Source organism: Medicago truncatula, chromosome 4 (assembly GCF_003473485.1).
Source record: "Medicago truncatula cultivar Jemalong A17 chromosome 4, MtrunA17r5.0-ANR, whole genome shotgun sequence".
Classification (NCBI taxonomy): domain Eukaryota; kingdom Viridiplantae; phylum Streptophyta; class Magnoliopsida; order Fabales; family Fabaceae; genus Medicago; species Medicago truncatula.
The window spans coordinates 36,155,932-36,176,174 of NC_053045.1; the positions used below are offsets into that span (position 1 = coordinate 36,155,932).

Genomic DNA, 20,243 nt, shown 5'->3' on the forward strand with positions numbered 1-20,243 from the left:
GACACCACCAATTTAACAAAGTTTTAATGGGTAACTTTTGCCAAAATTATTTGACCCAAAGAAAGTGATTTTACCAAATTGAACAAGCATCCAAACACCAACTTAGCACAAAAAATTTAAGCATAAAGAATAGGTGGAGTCCACAATGAATAGCATCAAATGCTTATTGGGACTCGCACTGTTGCTGAATTCCAAGATCCACACCACAACCATCCATATTATTATCTCACTCACACTCACCTTTTTATATTTCTTAATTTTATTTTAAAAACAAAACTTTGATTTTCCTTTTTCCCTTTCTCTGCTTCCTTATTGGTAGAGTTGTAACCCATCTCTTGTCTCTCTCTCTCTCAAGAGAGAGATTGAAAGAGAGAGAAAGAGAACAACAACAATAACATATGTATTTGTGTGTCACAAAGCAAAACAAACACAGAAAGTTGCAAACAAATGCCAAATTTTAGTGCAGTAATAAGCATTGTATAGTATAGTGATAGAAAGAGAAAAAAGAAACACTCTCAGCTCAACAACTTGGTCGGAAAGTTGCAAATAAAAAGGTTTCTCTTTCTCTCTCCTCCCTGTTGTTTTTCTGTTACGACACGTTTGATTTTGCTGTTATTAAGGCTTTTAATATCACTTTCCTTTGCTTTGTAGCATCATAACATAATTGACTCCTTAAAAACATCAAGTTTTCATCTTTTTTCTTCAACACTGATTCTTGTTTTTCTGGGTTCTTCTAGGCTCTTTCATTTCTGAGCTAAAGTTTGGATTTTTAAGGGTTTTTGATCGTGGGGTTCTGTTAATTTCATCTGGGCCATGACCAAATTCCCTTAATTACCTATGGTTGCTTGAATAGAGTCTAAAGGGTTGATTTTGATTTTGATCTTGGTGAAGAATTTTTGCGATTGGTATTGTTATTTTTTGTTTGGAAATGGTGGTTGGTGCTGTTTTTGGATTATAGGAAAATTGTTGATAGAAATAGGAAAAGGTGATAAAGATGGAGGCAGAGTCAAACAGAGGGTTTCATAATGAAGATATAAATTCATCTATGAGTAGACATGCAATATCATTTCAGCATGGTGCTATGAATAATAGCATGTCAGAGATGGTCCCAATGGGTAATTATTTTGGGTTAAGTAGTTCATCTGGGATGGTATATTCTGGAAATTCAACTTTCATGAACAACAACCATGTTGTAAGTCAAGGTGGTGGTGGTAATTCAGCTGGTTCTTCTTCTCTTCTTGTTGATTCAGTTCCAGGGCTTAAGCATGACACAGGGTTGGCTGTTGAATGGTCTCTTGATGAACAGTACAGATTGGAAGAGGGTCTTGCCAAGTAAGTCATTTGTTTCGATTAATTTTATTTATTTATTTATTATTTATTGCTAATTAGTTATCTATGTGTTGCTTATGAAGTGCCGAGACGAACGCTGACAAGTCGACACTGATAATAATTTAAGTTTGTGTCTTGCATGAATTGATTCTATAAAACTGATTCTAGCTAAAAATCAGTTGACATTTAATTGTGTGTTTTGCAAGAATAGATTCTATAAAATAGATTCTAGCTAAAAATCAGTTGAAATTTAAGTGTGTTTTGATAAAATTGATTCTAGCTAAAAATCAGTTGAAATTTAAGTGTGTGTTTTGCAAGAATAGATTCTAGCTAAAAATTAGTTGAATGTAAAGTGATTAATGCTTCAATACTTTAATATAAATGTAAGTTGAACAATAAATTTAAGGCTAAAATTCAATTGTAGTGGCGAAAACTCCAAATACTAGATTCAAATTAGAATCAATTTTACTTGAAAACATTCAAACATGTCAAAAGAATTTTATACCTCTGAAATCAATTTTACCTCCTTTGAAAGTGGAACCAAACATAAACTAAGAAAATAAATTAATTGAATGTAACCACATGGGTTGAATGTGCCAACACCAAACACGCCTTCAATCAGAAGTGTTGGTGCTACAGGGTTTACATTTGTCCACATGGCAACTTATTTTCTGTTTACTTTCCCATGAAAATAATTTTTCTGTTTACTTTCCCATGAAAATAATTTAGGTTCTTTGAATCTGTGGATCAATTATGTTGTCTGTCTGCAAGTCTGATCAGGAAGCATGAGACCAACCTGTCTTTTTTTTTCTGTGGACTACATGCAATGTTTTCTTACACTGACCACCTTGTTTTCCAATCAATTCCCACTTAAAAATACTACCTACCAAGTATTGTTTTCTTTGCTTGTATTCAATAATTTGATTGGTTTTATGCTACTATCTTCTTCTAGAGTTACTTTTGTTTAAGTAATGACTGTGCTAAATTTGTTTTTCATGGTATACTTATACGTGCCAAAACTGATATTTCTTTCTCATTCTATAGTTTATATTTCAAGACCTTTTAATTTCATGATTGTTATGTTTTATGACTAGTTATGCCAATGAACCAAGTATCATGAAGTACATCAAAATTGCTGCCGCGTTACCTGATAAAACTGTTCGTGATGTTGCTTTGAGGTGTAGGTGGTTGACAGTAAGCTCTTTTCCTTTCAACAATTTTCCCATTGTCCATAGTTTAATGCTGCACATGAACGATGCCTGTGCTGTGTGCATGAATCCATTAAAGTCACTTGAATATGCTGCAAATAACAACTTGAAAGTTGAATATGCATAGTGGAACTTCCACTTTGAGTCCAGTACAAATTTGAATTCTAAAAGCATTAAAGCCACTTTAATATTTTGCAATTATGTACTCGCAAATTGAATATGCATAGTGGAACTTCCACTTAATAGTTTCTAAAGCATTCACTATTAAATTCTAAAAGTATCGAAGTCACTTTAATATGTTATAAGTTATGGTGATATCGGTGGTTAAAGGCAAGGTTTTAGGTTTTGGTTGTTATCACGGTAACAGTTCCAGCAATTGCAGAAAAATGAAGAAAATAAAGCTGATGGAACTTTCAATTGGGCTAGAATATGGTTGTGGCTGCAATCGCTGCTGCAGATCACAACTTGTAATCCTATTTAAAGGTTATGTTTCATCTCATAATCGCATAGACTCTTAATAAAATTAACCAAGATAACCTTCCTTGCCTTTTTTCCCCCATTTAAAATTGGAAATTTATCAGGGTCCAGTATAACATATTATCCACAAAAATGAAAATTGTGCACTTCATGAACATGATGCATTTTCACTTCTACACTTGTTTTCGGAAGCTTAAAATACCGTTGAAACCATTTTTGCAGAGAAAGCGAAGGAAACCAGATGAACACAGTTTGGGAAAGAAGATCAATTACAGAAAAGTATGTAAAATTTTGGAAGCTTCTGTACACACTATTTTTCTTATAATGTAGTGTTTTGTCGAAGAGTTGTCTGGTTAATCATGATTCTCACTGATTCTCCTCCTGGTGTTTTAAGTTGGTTCTGAATTTCAAATATATTTCCATAAAAAATTAAATATATTTTACCTCTTAGTGTTGAGATCTATGAAAAACTCTTTTTAAACACAGCGAGAGATCAACAAGCAAATTCATATGCAATGTTGTTGATCTGATTGATACTGTTGTATGAAATCATTTGCATTGAGTCTTCTCGATATGCTTGACTATCTTGTCAAGGATATTGATAATACTCAAATTCTATGTTAATAACAAAATATGCTTATGTTGCATCCCATAAATGGGATTCCAGTTTTGATATATTGAATCAATTAATGTCTTTAGGATCTAATGTTGATTGAAGAACCAGTATTCTAAAGTCATGCTTCTTCAGGATAAGTCGTTGGAGTTAGCATCACAGACAAATTTGCATTCGACGCTACCCCCAAGCATGGGGTCATATTCTCACATGTCACGCGTTATGGAACAAAGTCAACGGACACTATATGATGGTTAGCATATCCATTTTCTTAAGTTTTTTTAATTGTACTGTCAAGCTCTCATCATGTTTGCGACTACATTATTTCTGATTTTTAAATTTTCTAGTCAGTTAAGACTGAAATCTAGTGTTCTTGACTAGTAGTCTAAGATTGTGTTAGCAAATTTCAAGTGCGTCGTTTTTGTAAGTGGAACCAATTCCGCATTTCGTTGAATACTTGTGTATGTTCAGGAATTTGTGGGCCCATGAAGCAACTCATGGAGCAGAATGCTCAAGCTTTTAATCAAATCAATACCAATTTATCGACGTACAAGGTGATAAGCTCAACTATCATATGTTTCAGTTATGTTTTATAAATACTGGTGCAGCTTATGATTTTCATCCTAACCATTTGTAACAACTGATTTAGTGGCCGAAGTATAAATACATGTGGCATTTCACCTCTATAGATTGTCTAGTGGATGATTGATTCTTATCCTGTTTAGGAAAAGTTCAAATTGTTAGACATAGCAGAAAGATATCATATTCACATTGGTTATCACATTAGTTGTGTTGCTGGACTCATGGTCTGATATTCCATATAAATTAATGATCATATTGTCTGTCTAATTACTCTGATTAAACTTTTTAATTAATAGAAATAATGCTTTGATGAATTTCTAAATTTTTATTTTTAGTTAACTAGGTTCTCTATTTCCTTCATTGTACTGAGTTTATTTATGTTCTTTCAGTTATGTTGTCATCATATTATTCTTTTATATATGATTTATATACAAACTAGTTTTCAGTCTCTAAGCTTTGATAATGATCATATTCTTTGATGAACAGTTGCAGGACAACATCGACCTCTTTTGCCACACAAGGCACAATATCAATTCCATTCTAAACGAGTATGTGGATTTTTAATGAAGTTTACCTGTATTTGGTTTTTATGTCTTTGAACTTTGTGAAGATCACTAGTTAAGTTTGTGCAGCATGAGTGAGATGCCTGGCATTATGAGCCAAATGCCGCCACTGCCTGTTGCCATTAACGAGGATCTTGCAAGAAGTATTTTGCCTAATAGAACTTAGGTAAGTTCTTGGTCAGACTTAACTTTTATCTTGCATTCTTATTTTGAATCTCTACAATCATGTTTCTACCTGTTTTGTTTTGTGTGTACAAGTGCATTATTTAATGAAATTCATTGTCCAATTAACAATAGAATAGATTCAGCCAACCACACTATTTAATCGATTAACCTAATTGGTTTGGAAGTTTGAAGGCATCCTTGCTGTCACACCTCTTTATCCTTTCTAATAAGTTGAAATTAGTGAAGTTTTTCAATTTGGAATTGTTCAAGTGCATCCATATTTTTGGCTGAATGATAGTATGAGCATAATCATGGTTTCTATATATTAAGTGTAGTTGCCGTCAGCCTGTCATCACTCACCAAAGCATCTTTCTCGACGATGACCTCTTAATAATTCTCAACTTTTTTTAAAATGATTTACATATTCATTATACATTTTGGCCATACACATTGTATCAGAATTTTTTCTTTGAATAAAATATCATATACAAATGTTGATTGGTTTATGTATTGCCAATTCAAGCATGCAAAGTGCTGACTTCATCAACATTGCCTTTCACAAATCGATGCACATCAATCGTTGTAGAGAGGTTGGCATCATTCATCATTTGGAGGTCTTGGCTGCAACTGTTTTGGTGCTACATGCAATTGAGGAGTCAGGAAGTAACTCACAAATATATATATCATGACTTTCCAGAGATTCTAATCCATCTTTTGATCTTACAAGTTACTGTTCCATGGTTGATTATTTTCATTTGAAACAAAACTTGGAACTCCTGTTGTATAAATAAATCAATCTTATAGGAAAGCGATTAATATATCAATGGTTTGATCTGAATGCACATTTATAGATATCAGAATATTGATTGGTGTTTTGCTACCATGTCATAGGAATAGTTGGAGATGTGTATGAGACTAGTCTGCTGTAAGAAGTGAAGGGAACTCATTATGTACATAATTTCTTTGTTATAAATTAAGCTTATCTAAAATAAATAGTAGTTCATTTTGTAGGATAAAATAGCATATCTAATGGTTTATATGACATGTGTACATACAAATCTATGGTTATGTTGAAATATGAAATATCAACTTTCAATTCAGATTTGTTCATTTACTCATCATTACGTACATAATGTCTTTCTCATGAATTTAGCTTATCTAAATCAAAATATTGTCAAAAAAAGCTTATGTAAATAATTTGTAATTCATTTTGAAGGATAATATAACATGGAATAGATATCCCCTCTAATGATTCAAGAATTAGTCTCATAGCAAACTCAAAGGATACAAGTTGTGGTAGGTAATCTTATTAGGTCCCCTACCATAGGAGTCCTCAAATTATTTTTTTGAAAGCTTCAATGACCTGTTTTTGCAGTATAGGAAATTCATGTTTTCCTTCTTTGAAAGATAGATCTAGAGAAAGACAGAGAAATAGTTAGTTTTCTGAAGAATACATTAAAATGTTCTCATCTTCCAGAAAGCTATGTTCGATTGACCATGTTGTTCCTGTTTTTTGAATGTTCGATTGCTCTTTCTTGTTTTTTTCCCTCTTTTCGTTTCACCGTGTTCCTGTTCTTGTTCTCAGCTTTCTGAAGCAACAAAATGTTCGATTGGCTGTCATAGTGTACAAACGTGGATACCAAAATCTTCGATGTTCTTCGCTTCTTGCTTTCATTACGACCTGGATACCAAAACGTATATTGTAATCTAAGGAGATCTGAGGTAGTGTATGAGCTTGTGTTTCTATGTTTGAGACAAGAGATCTTGGTTCAATCAAGTACAAACAAGTGTGAAATGTTGTAACTTAGTAAAAAATAAAGCTTATTTTCACGTTTCTTTATGCAAGAACCCTAAAAAAATTAATTGCGATTGGCATGTGAACATGCAAAATAAGTATATGGCTTCTCCTTGCTTTTCAAATCCAATCAAAACTACGTAAAATCGGTGAATTTCATTGAGTATCGAGCAAGATCTGATCGGATCGGACTACGGGTAGAAAAAACCCGTTTTAAACAAACGGGCAAAGAAGAAGAAGACAATAAAAATAAAACAAAATAAAAACAAATTTTGGCAATTAGAAAGAAAGCAAAGATTCGAACCCACGAAACAATTTTGAAAAAGGGTGATTTTAATTATATTTAATTGTTGTAACCAGTTTTAAATAGTGATAAAGTAATCAATAATCCAATTCATTTATTATGGGTTTCTATATATGACAAATCTTACATAGACACAAGCTTAAAAAAAATTATATTGACACAAATACATAATGATAAAATTTAAAAAGAGAAACAATATTAACTGATGTGATTATATTATTTTTCTTTTAAATTTTATCATTTTTGTGTGTGTTCAAATTTTTTTATTTGAAGTTGTACTCAACTAGAATTTCTACTCTATATTATAATTAATTCAACCGTTGAATAAGACCTATTTGAACAAAGATCAATGTACAAGCTTGAATTTCGTCGATTGAAATCTTTGTTATAAGTCATTCTGACAAACTATCCTTTCATCTATATTCAAGTTCCTGGTTCATTCTAAGTTCAATTAGGTCATATCCAACAGCTAGGATGATTCAGTTTGATACTGTTTGTCATTTGGTTAAGTTTTAGTTGACGGATAAGTGTACTTCCATGTTGAATATATTTCTAACGGGATAGTTTGTTAGATTGCTTGTATTTAATATTGTAATCGCTGAAATTCGAGTTCCTGGTTAATTCTAAGTTCAATTAGGCCACATCCAATGGTTGGAACACTTTTGTTTATTATCGTTTGTCGTTTGGGTAAGTTTCAATCGACAAACAAACGTAATTCCATGTTAACTAGGTTTTTGAAGATTGTTATAGAACGAAAGTCGAAGATTGTTATAGAACGAAATTTAGTCTTAGTTAGATTGTCATAGAACAAAAGTTTGTCTTGGTTAGATTGTCATAAGTAATAATATTAGTTCTTAGGAAGATTCACGTAGAAGTAGAGCTGTCAAAAATGGGCCGGCCCATTGGCCCATATTTTTGGGCCGGACCGGGCCTAAAAAACTAACCAAAAAATGCACTCGGGCTTTTTCGGCCCAAGCCCATTTGGGCCATAAAAAAGTTGGGTCGAGCTGGCCCACCGGGCTTTGGGCCGGCCCATTGGCCCATATTTCATTTTATTTTTGTTAAAAAATATCAACTAATTTAAAATTTATTAACAAAAAAATATTTAAAAAAATAAACTTAATAAATATGGATGAATTTAGCTTACAGTTTTAAAATTTTAAAGTTTATAAATTATTAATTTGATTTAATTGAAAGAATAATCTAGAGTTTAATTATTATTCAATGTTAATGTAAAAATTATTTATATTTTTATGTCCATCCAATCATATTTTAGCAAAAAAATAATGGTGAGTAACTAATACATAAGAAAATACATAAAAAAAAGTGAATAAATTTTAAAAATAAAACATAAACGGGCCAGACCGGGCTCTAGAATTCACGGCCCAATCATAAACGGGCCGGGCCGGGCTGGCCCATTTCTATAGTCGGGCCTCTCGGGCCCGAGCCGGGCTGGGCCGGGCCGGCCCATTTGACACCTCCGCGTAGAACGGAAGTTAGTCTTACTAAGATTGTCATATGTTAAAGTCTTCGTTCATAGGAAGATTCGCATAGAACGGAAGTTATTCTTACTAAGATTGTCATAGATAAGCATCTTAGTTCTCAACAAGATTCACGTAGAACGGAAGTTAATCTTACTAAGATTGTCATAGGTAAGAATATTAGTTGTTAAGAAGATTATCACATAATGGAAGATAGTCTTAGTAAGATTATCAAAGATAAGAATCTAATTTCTTAAGAAGATTCTCACAGAACGGAAGTTAGTCTTAGTAAGATTATAAAAAATAAGAATTTAATGTCTTAAGAAGATTCTCACATAATGGAAGTTAGTCATAGAAAGATTATCATAGGTAAGAAAGTTAGTCGTAGTTAGATTGTCAGTCTTTCTAAGATTCTCATTTAACTGAAGTAAGTATTGTTAAGATTCTTATAGAATGGATAATCGGTCTTTCAGAGATTCTCGTACAACTGAAGTAAGTATTGCTAAGATTCTCGTAGAATGGATAGCCGACCTTTCAAATATTCTCGTATAACTGAAGTAAGTATTACTAAGAATCTCATATAATGGATATTCTATCTTTCAAAGATTCTCCCATAACTAAAGTAAGTATTATTAAGATTTTCATAGAATGGAAGTTAGTCTTGGTAAGATTATCAAAGATAAGAATCTAAATTCTTAAGAAGATTCTCACATAACAGAAGTTAGTATTAGTAAGATTATCGTATATAAAAATCTAAGAATTTAAGAAGATTCTAACAGAACGGACGTTGGTCTAACTAAGATTGTCGTAAATAACAATTTTGGTTCTTAAGAAGATTCTAATAGACCGGAAGAGAGACTTAGTAAGATTATCAAAGATAAGAATCTAAGTTCCTAAGCAGGTTCTTGTAGAACGGAAGTTAGTCTTAGTAAGATTATCAAACAATCCCTTCAGAAACTCACCCAAACGACAAACAATATCAAAGAATTCCCATCGTTGCATATGAACTAGTTAAACTAAAAATGAACCAAAAACACGGATTTCACCGATCAGAATCTTAGAAATAAGTTGATCAAACAAACTATCCCTTCAGAAACCTAGTCAACATAGAATTACATTTGTTTGTCGACTGAAACTTACCTAAACGACACGATAACAAACAAAATCGCTCCAACCGTTGGATGTGACCTAATTGAACTTAGAATGAACATGAAACTTGAATTTTAGTGAAGAGATAGTTTGTCGCATTAACTTATAACGGAAATTTCGATCGTCAAAATTTGAGTTCTTACTTCTTACTTCGTCCTTAGTCCACTTAGGTCCTATTCAATGGTCGAATTTATTATATAAAAGAGAAATTCTTAATTGGAAACTACTCCAAAATAAAAAAAATTCGATACACACAAAAAAGAGAAAATAATATAGTCAAAAAAACTTAATATCGTTTCTCTTTAAAATTTTATCTTTCATGTATGTGTGTCAATATTTTTTTTTTTTTTTTTGGTAGATAGACGAAATGGCAAAGTCATTATAAACTCACACACACACATAAGTGGAGGTACTGGAGTTCGAACCCCGATCATAGCATCCGGCCTAACAATTTCGACATTTTATCAGTTGAGCTAGGACTTCTTGATGTGTCAATATAAATTTTATTTAGGCTTGTGTCTATGTAATATTTCCTATAAATAAAATCTCATAATAAAATGAATTAAATTATTGATTACTTATCGCTATTCAAAACTGGTAATAACAATTAAATACAATCAAAATCCTAAAGAAGTAAATGTGTATGTTTGGTGCGGTTGGTTATGTATGTTGCATGTTGTGTAACAAATCTCCGGCTCGACCCTTGTTCCCCCAAAATTTGTTTTTTACGTGGTATTGATGGGTTTTGAAAGACAAGGAGAAATCACATATTTATTTTGCAAATCTATAAGCAAAAGAAATGGATTATTATTTGCACTTTTTTTTCTTTCTTTGTAATACAACCAAGGCTTAAACATTTTTGGGTCATGCTAACCAAGTTAGCATTTGCCAACCTATTTTCTCCATGAAAATTGTTCATTACATTTCAAAAAGTGTTCTCCCACATCTGAAAAATACTAAAATATACCTTAACGATAATTAACTGTCGTTTACTCATAAGCTAAATGTTAAGGAACGAACGACAGCTTTGAAGGTATTTTTAGTCATCATAGTCATAGAGCAGTTTTGTTGGTGAGATGAGCAATCATCTTTCTCCAAAATACTCTTCATAAAGTTTTAACTTTTGAATCTTCCCCCCTTCCCTTTTCCTTTCCCCTTATACAACTCCCTCAGATTAAAATCAAGTCTGCACCCCCACCCAACCCTACATCAGTTCTGGTCAAATTGACTGATCCAACAGTGACTTTGAATGCACATGATATTCTACTGACAATCCCAGTCTGATAACAATGACATTAAAAGGAAACCTTGTAATGGCCTCCAGCTCAACTGAATTGTTTTTCAAATGTTGATAAACAAAACCTGAAGAAAATAATACTTGGGCAAAAGAAAAATACTAACTACACATTATCCACCATATATTTTATAATATTTGAGAGAGAATTTGTTGAAAATTATATGTTAAAAGTGTGTTGTTAATACTTAATACTCATTTTTTCCCTTCAAAAAAAAAAAAAACTTAATACTAATTTTTTATTGTTGTTAATACTTAATACTCATATTGCTAAAGTAATACAATTTTTAGATTATTGCTCACGGCCTCTTAAACTTTCACTCTCTTTATTTATTTATTTTTCTAAAGGAGATGATGCCAATAACAAATATTGTTTATGATTTTTTTAGTAAGGATAATTAATTGATATAAATTAATCGTTTGACTATAGAAATTGATCAACTGGCCTGGCCTGCTTCAACTTTTGACTTATGAGTACGTATAACTTGTCTCCACATGCAAATTCTACCTGATAAATTGGAAACTTTGTCCAATAACAAGTAACTTTTGCATACGTACGTGTTTATTGAACACAAATAATCCAAAATTTATGAAAAATATCAAAATAATTCAATTATGACTTTTGATATTTGTTGTTATTATTTTGATGTATTTTGAACTTTTGATTAGTTGTACCTAATGTATATATATTATGTATACAATATTTGTATTGAAAGGATACATAATGAACGAAAATTATTTATCATTAATCAGCCGGGGGAGCAAGTAACCAAAATATTGTCATTTATCAGCCGTTTCTGCAGATACACGGTTATATGAATTGAAGACAAATTAGAAGAAAATGACATTAAGATAATAACAAATTTTGCAACACATTGAAGACAAGAGTTTAAAAATTGTAAAGACAGATCAACTACTAAAGGGAATTGCAACCATCTTAGTGCACTTTTGAGGGAATATTCTGTTATTGGAAAGTCTTTGTTTTCTTTCGATACTTCCAAATAGTCAAACCTGAAAAGAATGAATAAATCAAATATAATATGAGGAGGGTCGAATTAATACATAATATGTAATTTTATGTGCGTCCAAATAATATTTATTTGGAGTTGTCATTAACTAATAGTTTTTCACTTGGATAGTGTTATACTGTTCAATAATTTTTTTATAGGCTTAATATATGATTTTGGTCCCTTAATTAACAGAAGAGACCACTTAGGTAAATGGAGGTAAAATTATGGGACCAAATTGAAACGATTTAAAGTTAAGGGACCAAAATGAAATTCAAAAATAAGTTGAGGGACCAAAGCATGTATTAAGCCTTTTTTTATACTATATTTTTACAAAATCATTCTTATATTAAAAATTTATATCATATAGATTAATAATGTATGAGTGTACACAAAAATAAAACTATTTGATATAACATTGAGACATAAGATTAAAATTGTTTAGTAAAAACACTTAGCAAGTTAATTTTGTAAATTCATAGAGATCATCTATAAGATATATACTTTTAATCTAACAATTTTTTTTTAGAAGCTAAACTATCCCATCCAACGGGAGAGGATCCTCTCCAGTGAAATGCTTTGCAGTTTTCTGAATTGCATGCATTCGAACCCTTAATTACACTCTCCTTTTTTTAACATCAAAGACACATTCTCTCCCTTTTATAATGGATGACCAAGATCACACTTGAGAAGAAAGAACGGGAGACAATCTCCTCCCCCGTCCAACTTGATATAAAGGATAATCGAATTTAAAACCTTGAGGAGGAGCGCACTCCATCTTCTAAACCAACACCACAAGGTCAGCCCAAGTGAATTGTCCAACAATTAGTTTTTTAAAATACATATCAGGTAAAAAGTTATAAAATGGAGTAACAATAACAATATTCAAATATTACATCGGTTTAATTTGATTCATAGTAGTAAATGAATTTAAAATCATGTGATTCTGTCATTATCCTCGATTATAAACTCACACCAATGCTCACCACAAGGATTCTCCCCTGCGTGGAATCATTATTATTATTCATTTTAAATATGTAATTAGCAAAGTCAAAAGAGGAAAAAACATGTTTGAAGCCTTTTTCGTTCTTATTTGACAACTTCCCTTGTGTTGGTGACCTTTTCACACTATTTTTAGTGTCCATGGTCTGTTGAGAGAGTCCCAAATCAATATCCAACTGACATTTGTCATGGTTTGGACAGCCTTGATTGTCCTAAGTGATTGTCCATTTCATGACTTTCTAGACCACCTTATACCTTAGTGCTTCCATTCTCCAAATCCAACCTTATAAATGCACTCTCAACCTCAATCTCCAACACCTTTCATTCTACTTACCAAGCAAACTTTAAACACTTCATAGCAAGCTCTCCCTTTTTAACATACACAACAGCTAGGTGCTACAATGATTGACTCAAATCCACCACTCTTGAACCATTATGGAGCACTTTTGAGAAATTCAGCTGAACCTCAAAAGGCTAAAAGTTCCAATGGTCAAGATAATACTGTGGTCGAATGTGAACTACCATTGATAGACCTTAATGGTCTTAAAAGTTGTAATGTAAGTGAAAGATTAGCTTGCACTGCAGCAATATGCAAAGCTGCATCAGAATGGGGATTTTTCCAAGTGATAAACCATGGTATAAACCCTGACTTACTAAGAAATATGAGGGAGGAGCAAATGAAGTTGTTTAGGGTACCCTTTGAGAAGAAGGTCACTTGTGGACTTCTAAACAATCCATATAGGTGGGGGACACCATCAGCTACTAGTTCAAATCACTTTTCATGGTCAGAAGCTTTCCACATTCCTCTCACCATGATTTCAGAAGCAGCTTGTTGGGGTGAATTTAATACTTTAAGGTATTATCTATCTCAGTATTACACTTTAGTTTTGACTTAGTTTACTTCATTGAAATATTTTAATAAAAATTCTACAACATGAAAACAGAACAATAACAAAGTCAAATGATGCAGAACAAAGACAGAGACATTTATTTGATGTAACTGATTTTGTCTTGGTGAGGAAGTCAGTCACCATCACCACCGTCTTTGGAGGTGTTATTTTCATTGTTTATTGTTTAGAAAACATATTTGTGCACATTAGGTCCCTTCAGGTGATTGTTTAATCCCAGGATTGAATCCCATCGAAGCCACTTCACTTATACTGACATCATATCATAACCTGATTTATAGGCATGGCACCAACCATGATATAAAACATATTGATTCGATTTTTTATTTCTTTCTGAAGAATATGATACTTGGCACTCCTAGACTTCCCTTAAACAGATAAACTCTATCGTCATTTGTCACTACTTTCCTTCTTTAATTTTTCACTAGACTCTAACGGTTTCTACGGTCACTTCACTCTATGGAGTTGCTGTAGAGGATCTGTGTCCTACAAGATAGGCACACACATCTTTTCGAACTACAAGGAACATTTTCCTTTTCTTTTTTTTTTTGTTAATTGGAGTATGAATTTATGATAGTATCAACTTTAGGATAACTTAACTAAAATAAGAACCAAGCTGAATAATTATCAACTTCTGGATGCCTAAAATGAAAATCAAGCTAAATAATTATGCAGTAATTGTCTCCTGTAGTGAGTTTGAGGATTAAGGTAAGACCAAGACATCTTGGTCATTAACAAGATAATGAACTAATATTTCAAGAACCCGTAATTTTTATGTATGTAATGTAATACAGACAACTAACATTTTTCATTAACTGTCCTAATTACTTACTTCACACTGAAGAAATATCAAATTATTTGAATATGGACAAAATGACCACTTGTTAGTTTATTATAGATCTTGACAGGTTGGCTTCTAGAATTTATGCTCAGACAAGCACTGACTAGTCCTTCTGAGCAAAATGTAGTTGTCTCTAGAACCAACCTGTTTCATTTGACAGAGGACAGTTATGTTGTGCATGCATGATTTCACCCTTAGAAAGAACAGCAAGTTAATTTGTTTCTAACCCTTTCTGCAGAGAAGCAATAAATGAGTTTGCAGCAGCTATGCTAGAAGTCTCTAGGCTACTGGCAGGAATTCTAGCAGAAAACTTGGGCCACCCAACAGATGCAGTTGAAAAACTCTGTGATGCCAGCACATGCTTTCTGAGATTGAATCACTATCCTTCTTGTCCAAAATCTAAGGAAGAAATTTTTGGATTAGTACCTCACACTGACAGTGATTTCCTCACAATCCTTTATCAAGATCAAGTTGGTGGACTCCAACTCATGAAAGATTCCAAATGGGTCGCTGTAAAACCAAATCCAGAGGCTCTTATTGTTAACATTGGAGACCTTTTCCAGGTAAAAGTTGGTCTCAATGTTAATTGACAAATTAATTAGACATTATTGATAAAATTAAGTGACAATTAATTCACCATGAATGTATCATTTCTAACATCTACAACCACTAATGGAGGAAGTAAATTGTAGTGCTAAAAATAATATGATGCATGCAGCATGCCAACCTTCAAAGGAATCTATTTAAACTATTCATAAGAAAATGAATATATTTAAACCAACGACCAATATGATGCATGCATTATGCCATTATTTTTCCAAAGGAATGTGTTTTGCATGCAAATGAGACAACGAAACAAGATTCCATCCTTATAAGTCAATAAAGTGGTTATTTGTAGCATCCTTCAACTAGAACTATGGTTCTTTTCATTGACTACAAATGTCAAAAGTCAGCCCCCTTTTACAGTCATTAGCATTACAAAAATGATTAGTAAAGTGATGATCAAAGTGACTGCAGCAGCATTCAATTATTGACTCAACCACATAATCAGAGATGCATGTATCATCACATCATTTTGTACTAAAAAATCCTTTGACTACAGAAATAATTTAAAACTAGCCTGTTACGTTTACTAAATTACTACCAATGGTTCATTCGCTAACAAGTTCTTTCCTTTTGGAAAATCACAGGCCTGGAGTAATGATGAGTACAAAAGCGTAGAGCACAAGGTCGTGGCAAATGACAAAGTGGAAAGATACTCCATTGCATACTTCCTATGTCCTTCTTACACTACTATGATAAGTGGCTGCAAAGAACCTTCTACGTATAAGAATTTCACCTTTGGAGAATATCGACATCAAATTCAAGAAGATGTCAAGAAAATAGGACACAAAGTAGGACTGTCAAAATTTCTACGTAAAGACACATACACAACGACCATGGCTTAGTTCAACTGGAGCAACTAATAGTTAACACTATGATATTCTTTATTTCTGAAGAAAGTTTTTTTCAGTTCAGATATAATATGTAAAAGTCACTCGGATTATATGCAAGAGTAATGAGAATAAGAGATAAACAACAAAAAAGATGGGGTTTACAATGCACCCACTTAGCAGCACCAGAATTTAAAAGGCTTTTATCCCCCCTACCCCAGTGGAGCTTTCTCCTTTCCTTTTTTTACTACTATTGTGATTTTAGCTTCAATGGTAAAAAATACTGTTAAACAACGACCAAAGTACGTTCTACCAAAGTACCAATTACTGATGATCACATAAGGTTCCTCAAAACAGGCAGATTTTTCATAAGATTCCCCAAAACAGGAATTTTCTTATACCAAAGGCCGGACAAAATTCCGGTACCTGAAGGCCTGGTTGATTATGCTACGTAAGGACAGAGGAGGTAAGGCTGGTAGATATGAAGTAAAAATGCACAAAGAGAAGGAAGGAGAATAAGCTATCCTTCTAGAAAGTTACTATAAAGAACATGCATTTATCCAAACAAATACACCAAAACAAATGAGCTATCTAGTCCCTCTTCACGCACATTAATGAAATCCGTGTAGAAACACAAGTGCTGAGCACCGTATAAAAAGGGTGTGAATGTGAAATCATTTCTAAGAAACATGGCCAAGATTTAAAAAACACATTCACATTTCATAAAATACTGTATGTTTATTATCCTTCATTCTGATAGGGACTTGGGTACTATGGGTATCCAAGTCCCACATCGATTAGGGATGCTCATTGGAGTATTTAACTAGTTCAATTCCGCCCCCTTGATAGTTAGCTTTTAAGGGACGGTTCGCCAAGTGCTTAGATACTTATCAATTGGTACTAGAGCTGGTTGTCGGCAGCTCGGAAAGGGCTACCTATGGATTGGCTGACCAGAAAGGCTGATTAAAGCGTCTTTGGGTGCCAACCGCTGGGATGTCGGCTCTTAGGGGCAGTGCTATGATAGGGACTTGGTTATCACGTGGTGCACAGAGTCCCACATCGTGTAGTACGGGATGCTTAGTGGAGTATTTGAGTGGCTTTGTTCTTCCCCCCCTGATAGCTAGCTTTCAAGGTAGGGCTCTCCAAGTGCTTAGATACTTATCACATTCATCGTCATTATCAAAGACAAACTGAATCTCTCTAGATATCATGGAGATACAGGACCTGAGATGTTAAGGTGATTTTTTCTTTCTCTTCTATTGATTATGCGATGAATCTTAAAAAAAAATAGCAATCTTTGATAAAGTTTTTCTATATGATACATCAATGAAATATCCCACCACTGTTGTGTAAAAGATGAGCATTCTCAAGCCTCCCTCCTAGCAATGCGGTGATTTACAACCAATTTTGTCATGTCAGAATTCAATCTACAAATAACTAACACATCAAGTATAGCAATTTTATTAAGGAACTTTGACCAACTAGGGTGAGATTGTAACTATCTACAATAACTCCTTCAAATGCAGCAATTATTGTGTGTCATGCATAACTAATTCATTTTCTTGCCACGGCATGTACATTTTTGTTGATGAATCTACATATCTTACTCAAGAAAACAGCCACCTTGTCTTTCAAAGTGTTTTTCTTTGCTTTATCAAGGGGTCATTTCTCCAACAAGTTCATTTTGACTTTGTCTGGTAAACTTGACAATGAACTTGTGAGTAATCTCTAAACTTTCTAAGACAAAGTTGCTCTTCTCCAGTTCTCCTCCTTCTTAAAGGTTTCTCAATAATGGACCCAAGAACACGTCCAACATATCTTGAGCAGGATGGCCTATTTGAGATGTGCTTGTAGGGATTACGTCTCCAGTTGTTGGAGAAGAATTATATAAAGCTTCCCTTACCGAACTAGACGGTTTTTTGTTCTCACGAAGGGAATCAAGCGTTGTTCCTGCTTCAGCTGTGGCCGGAAACTGCCATTTTGGCTCACACTGTCTACTTGATGTTTCTTGCAGTTCTTTGTCCTCACAATCTTTGACATACTGCACACATACGACAAAATTGTTCAAGCGGTTATAGAGAGAAATTAAAATATCCATCACATCAACCATTGTCTTGGGAAGCAATATTTTAAATTCAATAGATCATATGATAATATAATGTATGATGATACAAAGAAATGCTAGTGACAAACATTTCTATTCAGCTTACACAAGCAAAGTAAGCTACCACGGACGCTTGAATTATCAGCTTATCAGAAAAAGAAAATTACCTGTTCTGCAATGGCCATCAAATCTTCAACTGTCAACTCCATATCATAGTCACTGGACAATTGAACTGGACATACATCATCACTGCCACCACGGCTAAGATCCTCTAAATTTCCGCGTTTCTTTATAGAACATCTAGGAGCTCTATCCTTCGATTTGATAGCTTTTTTCTTCTTCTTTTCATTAACATCACCATCACCCTCACCCATTTCATTTTGTTGGTCTAATTTTTTTTTTCCCTTAACCTCGCCTTTTGCACTAGAATTCGACTTCCTCTTTATCGTTTCCTTCTTGCGATCAATTTTCTTCACATCTGCTGCAACAACATTGCCGGAGTCACTTTCATGGCTTGCATCGACCTTCGGCATCATGGATGATGGACCATAAGCGATGCCATCAATGACGCGGACACCAACTGGCTTTTTCATCCATGATGGCAACTGGCGTTTTCTTCCCTCAACACAATTATTCATTCCTATTGATAACATCAATCAAATTAAAGTTAAGTTATACTCTCAAGTGGAATCATGAAAACAGATAACAATAATGGTTTTAAAGGATTTAATTGGGGTTAAAATTAGGGTTTAAGAGAACAGGGTTAAATTGGTGAAAAGTGAAAGCGAATTCTAAATTAGCATAAAGAGATTGAGAAAATGGAAATTTGGATTCATACCTAGAATTACTGGGGTGCAATTCAACACGTAATTCAAATTCAGGGTTGAATTTGAATATGAATGATAGGGAGTTTATAAGGGCAAAGAAGTGTTAATTACTTAATTGAAATTAGGCTTAATTGCACTTTTCCCCCCTATAATTTGCCAATTGTGCGATTTTGCACCCCATAGTTTTAAACGAGCGATTTTGCCCCCTATAGTTTTCCCCCTTTCTGATTTTATGGTCCCCATGACATTTAATGCTGATGTGTCTGTTTTTTATCAATTAATATGTGCCACGTGTGTAATTTTATTTTTTTAAAAAAATAAAAAAAATGGTATTTTTCAGATTTTGAGAGAAGGAGGCACGTGACCAACAATAGAATTTAGTGCTGAAAATCTGAAAAATACCATTTTTTTTATTTTTTAAAAAATGGAATTACACACGTGGCACACATTAATTGATAAAAAAACAGACACATCATCACTAAATGTCATGGGGACCATAAAATCAGAAAGGGGGAAAACTATAGGGGGCAAAATCGCTCGTTTAAAACTATGGGGTGCAAAATCGCACAATTGGCAAACTATAGGGGGGAAAAGTGCAATTAAGCCTTGAAATTATTAGAGTTAAAATGACTAACTTACCCTCTTCAGCCGTTCCTGTGTAATCTCTTTATGTGATCTCTTTATGTGTCCTGTTGTATGCGTCTCTAACTAGTTAGCTTAAATAGAAAGATGGCTAAAAAATGATTTTAAGTTACTTCTTGTTTTGGTTTTAATCCCTATAATTTTTTGTTTTGTTTTGTAGTTTTTTTGTCCCTACAAAATATTTTATTTTCGAAAATTCAGGACTATTTTCTAAAACAAAATATTTTGTAGGGATTATTTTTCTACAAAAATGGGTTCAGTCATCATGTGTCACGTGTACAAATCATCATAAAAGTGGAGGTCATAGACCAAAACCAAAACGAGACATACTTGCAGGGACCAAAAACTACAAAAAAAAATTGTAGGGACTAAAACAAAGACGAGACATATTTGTAGAGACTAAAACCATATTTTAACCTTGAAAGATATACATGATGAATGATAAATGTGATTAAATAGATATAAATATACATGATGAATGGTAGTTCCAAATATGCCGATCGTCAGTTCGTGCTTTAA

At 33.2% G+C, this 20,243-nt stretch overlaps 3 protein-coding genes across 7 annotated transcripts; 2 read left to right on the top strand and 1 right to left on the bottom strand.

Moving 5' to 3' along the window:
- Window positions 1-217: 217 nt before the first annotated feature.
- LOC25492813 (uncharacterized) lies at window positions 218-5,935 on the top strand. 4 transcript variants are annotated; one of them, XM_024782117.2, is made up of 9 exons: window positions 218-554; window positions 738-1,332; window positions 2,424-2,523; window positions 3,237-3,293; window positions 3,763-3,880; window positions 4,099-4,181; window positions 4,696-4,757; window positions 4,833-4,938; window positions 5,524-5,935. In XM_024782117.2, the coding sequence occupies exons 2-8, from the start codon at window positions 995-997 to the stop codon at window positions 4,936-4,938; spliced, it is 864 nt and encodes a 287-aa protein (XP_024637885.1). In that variant the 5' UTR covers window positions 218-554; window positions 738-994; the 3' UTR covers window positions 5,524-5,935. The 4 variants fall into 4 exon arrangements, with proteins under 4 accessions (XP_024637885.1, XP_024637883.1, XP_024637886.1 ...); XM_024782115.2 differs by having other exon boundaries at window positions 223-554; window positions 5,461-5,935; XM_024782118.2 differs by having other exon boundaries at window positions 229-554; window positions 4,842-4,938.
- Window positions 5,936-13,238: 7,303 nt separating this feature from the next.
- Window positions 13,239-16,366, top strand: LOC25492814 (gibberellin 2-beta-dioxygenase 6). Its single transcript, XM_013601055.3, has 3 exons — window positions 13,239-13,825; window positions 14,957-15,281; window positions 15,909-16,366. Exons 1-3 carry the CDS (start codon window positions 13,371-13,373, stop codon window positions 16,164-16,166), a joined length of 1,038 nt encoding a protein of 345 aa, XP_013456509.1. The 5' UTR covers window positions 13,239-13,370; the 3' UTR covers window positions 16,167-16,366.
- Window positions 16,367-17,428: 1,062 nt separating this feature from the next.
- On the bottom strand, window positions 17,429-19,776 carry LOC25492815 (uncharacterized). 2 transcript variants are annotated; one of them, XM_039833648.1, is made up of 3 exons: window positions 19,722-19,776; window positions 18,423-18,895; window positions 17,429-18,192 (listed from the first exon to the last, which is right to left on the bottom strand). In XM_039833648.1, exons 2-3 carry the CDS (start codon window positions 18,891-18,893, stop codon window positions 17,926-17,928), a joined length of 738 nt encoding a protein of 245 aa, XP_039689582.1. In that variant the 5' UTR covers window positions 18,894-18,895; window positions 19,722-19,776; the 3' UTR covers window positions 17,429-17,925. The 2 variants fall into 2 exon arrangements, with proteins under 2 accessions (XP_039689582.1, XP_013456511.1); XM_013601057.3 differs by lacking the exon at window positions 19,722-19,776 and adding an exon at window positions 19,094-19,174.
- Window positions 19,777-20,243: the final 467 nt, after the last annotated feature.

Excerpts from the sequence above, each read along its gene's own strand:
- LOC25492813 (XM_024782117.2), top strand. The coding sequence starts at position 995 with ATGGAGGCAGAGTCAAACAGAGGGTTTCATAATGAAGATATAAATTCA. Across the intron at positions 3,881-4,098 it reads TCAACGGACACTATATGATG|GAATTTGTGGGCCCATGAAG; the intron begins GTTAGCATATCC and ends GTGTATGTTCAG. Across the intron at positions 4,182-4,695 it reads CCAATTTATCGACGTACAAG|TTGCAGGACAACATCGACCT; the intron begins GTGATAAGCTCA and ends TTTGATGAACAG.
- LOC25492814 (XM_013601055.3), top strand. The coding sequence starts at position 13,371 with ATGATTGACTCAAATCCACCACTCTTGAACCATTATGGAGCACTTTTG. Across the intron at positions 13,826-14,956 it reads GGTGAATTTAATACTTTAAG|AGAAGCAATAAATGAGTTTG; the intron begins GTATTATCTATC and ends CCCTTTCTGCAG. Across the intron at positions 15,282-15,908 it reads ACATTGGAGACCTTTTCCAG|GCCTGGAGTAATGATGAGTA; the intron begins GTAAAAGTTGGT and ends GGAAAATCACAG.
- LOC25492815 (XM_039833648.1), bottom strand. The coding sequence starts at position 18,893 with ATGAATAATTGTGTTGAGGGAAGAAAACGCCAGTTGCCATCATGGATG. Across the intron at positions 18,193-18,422 it reads TGATGGCCATTGCAGAACAG|TATGTCAAAGATTGTGAGGA; the intron begins GTAATTTTCTTT and ends GTATGTGTGCAG.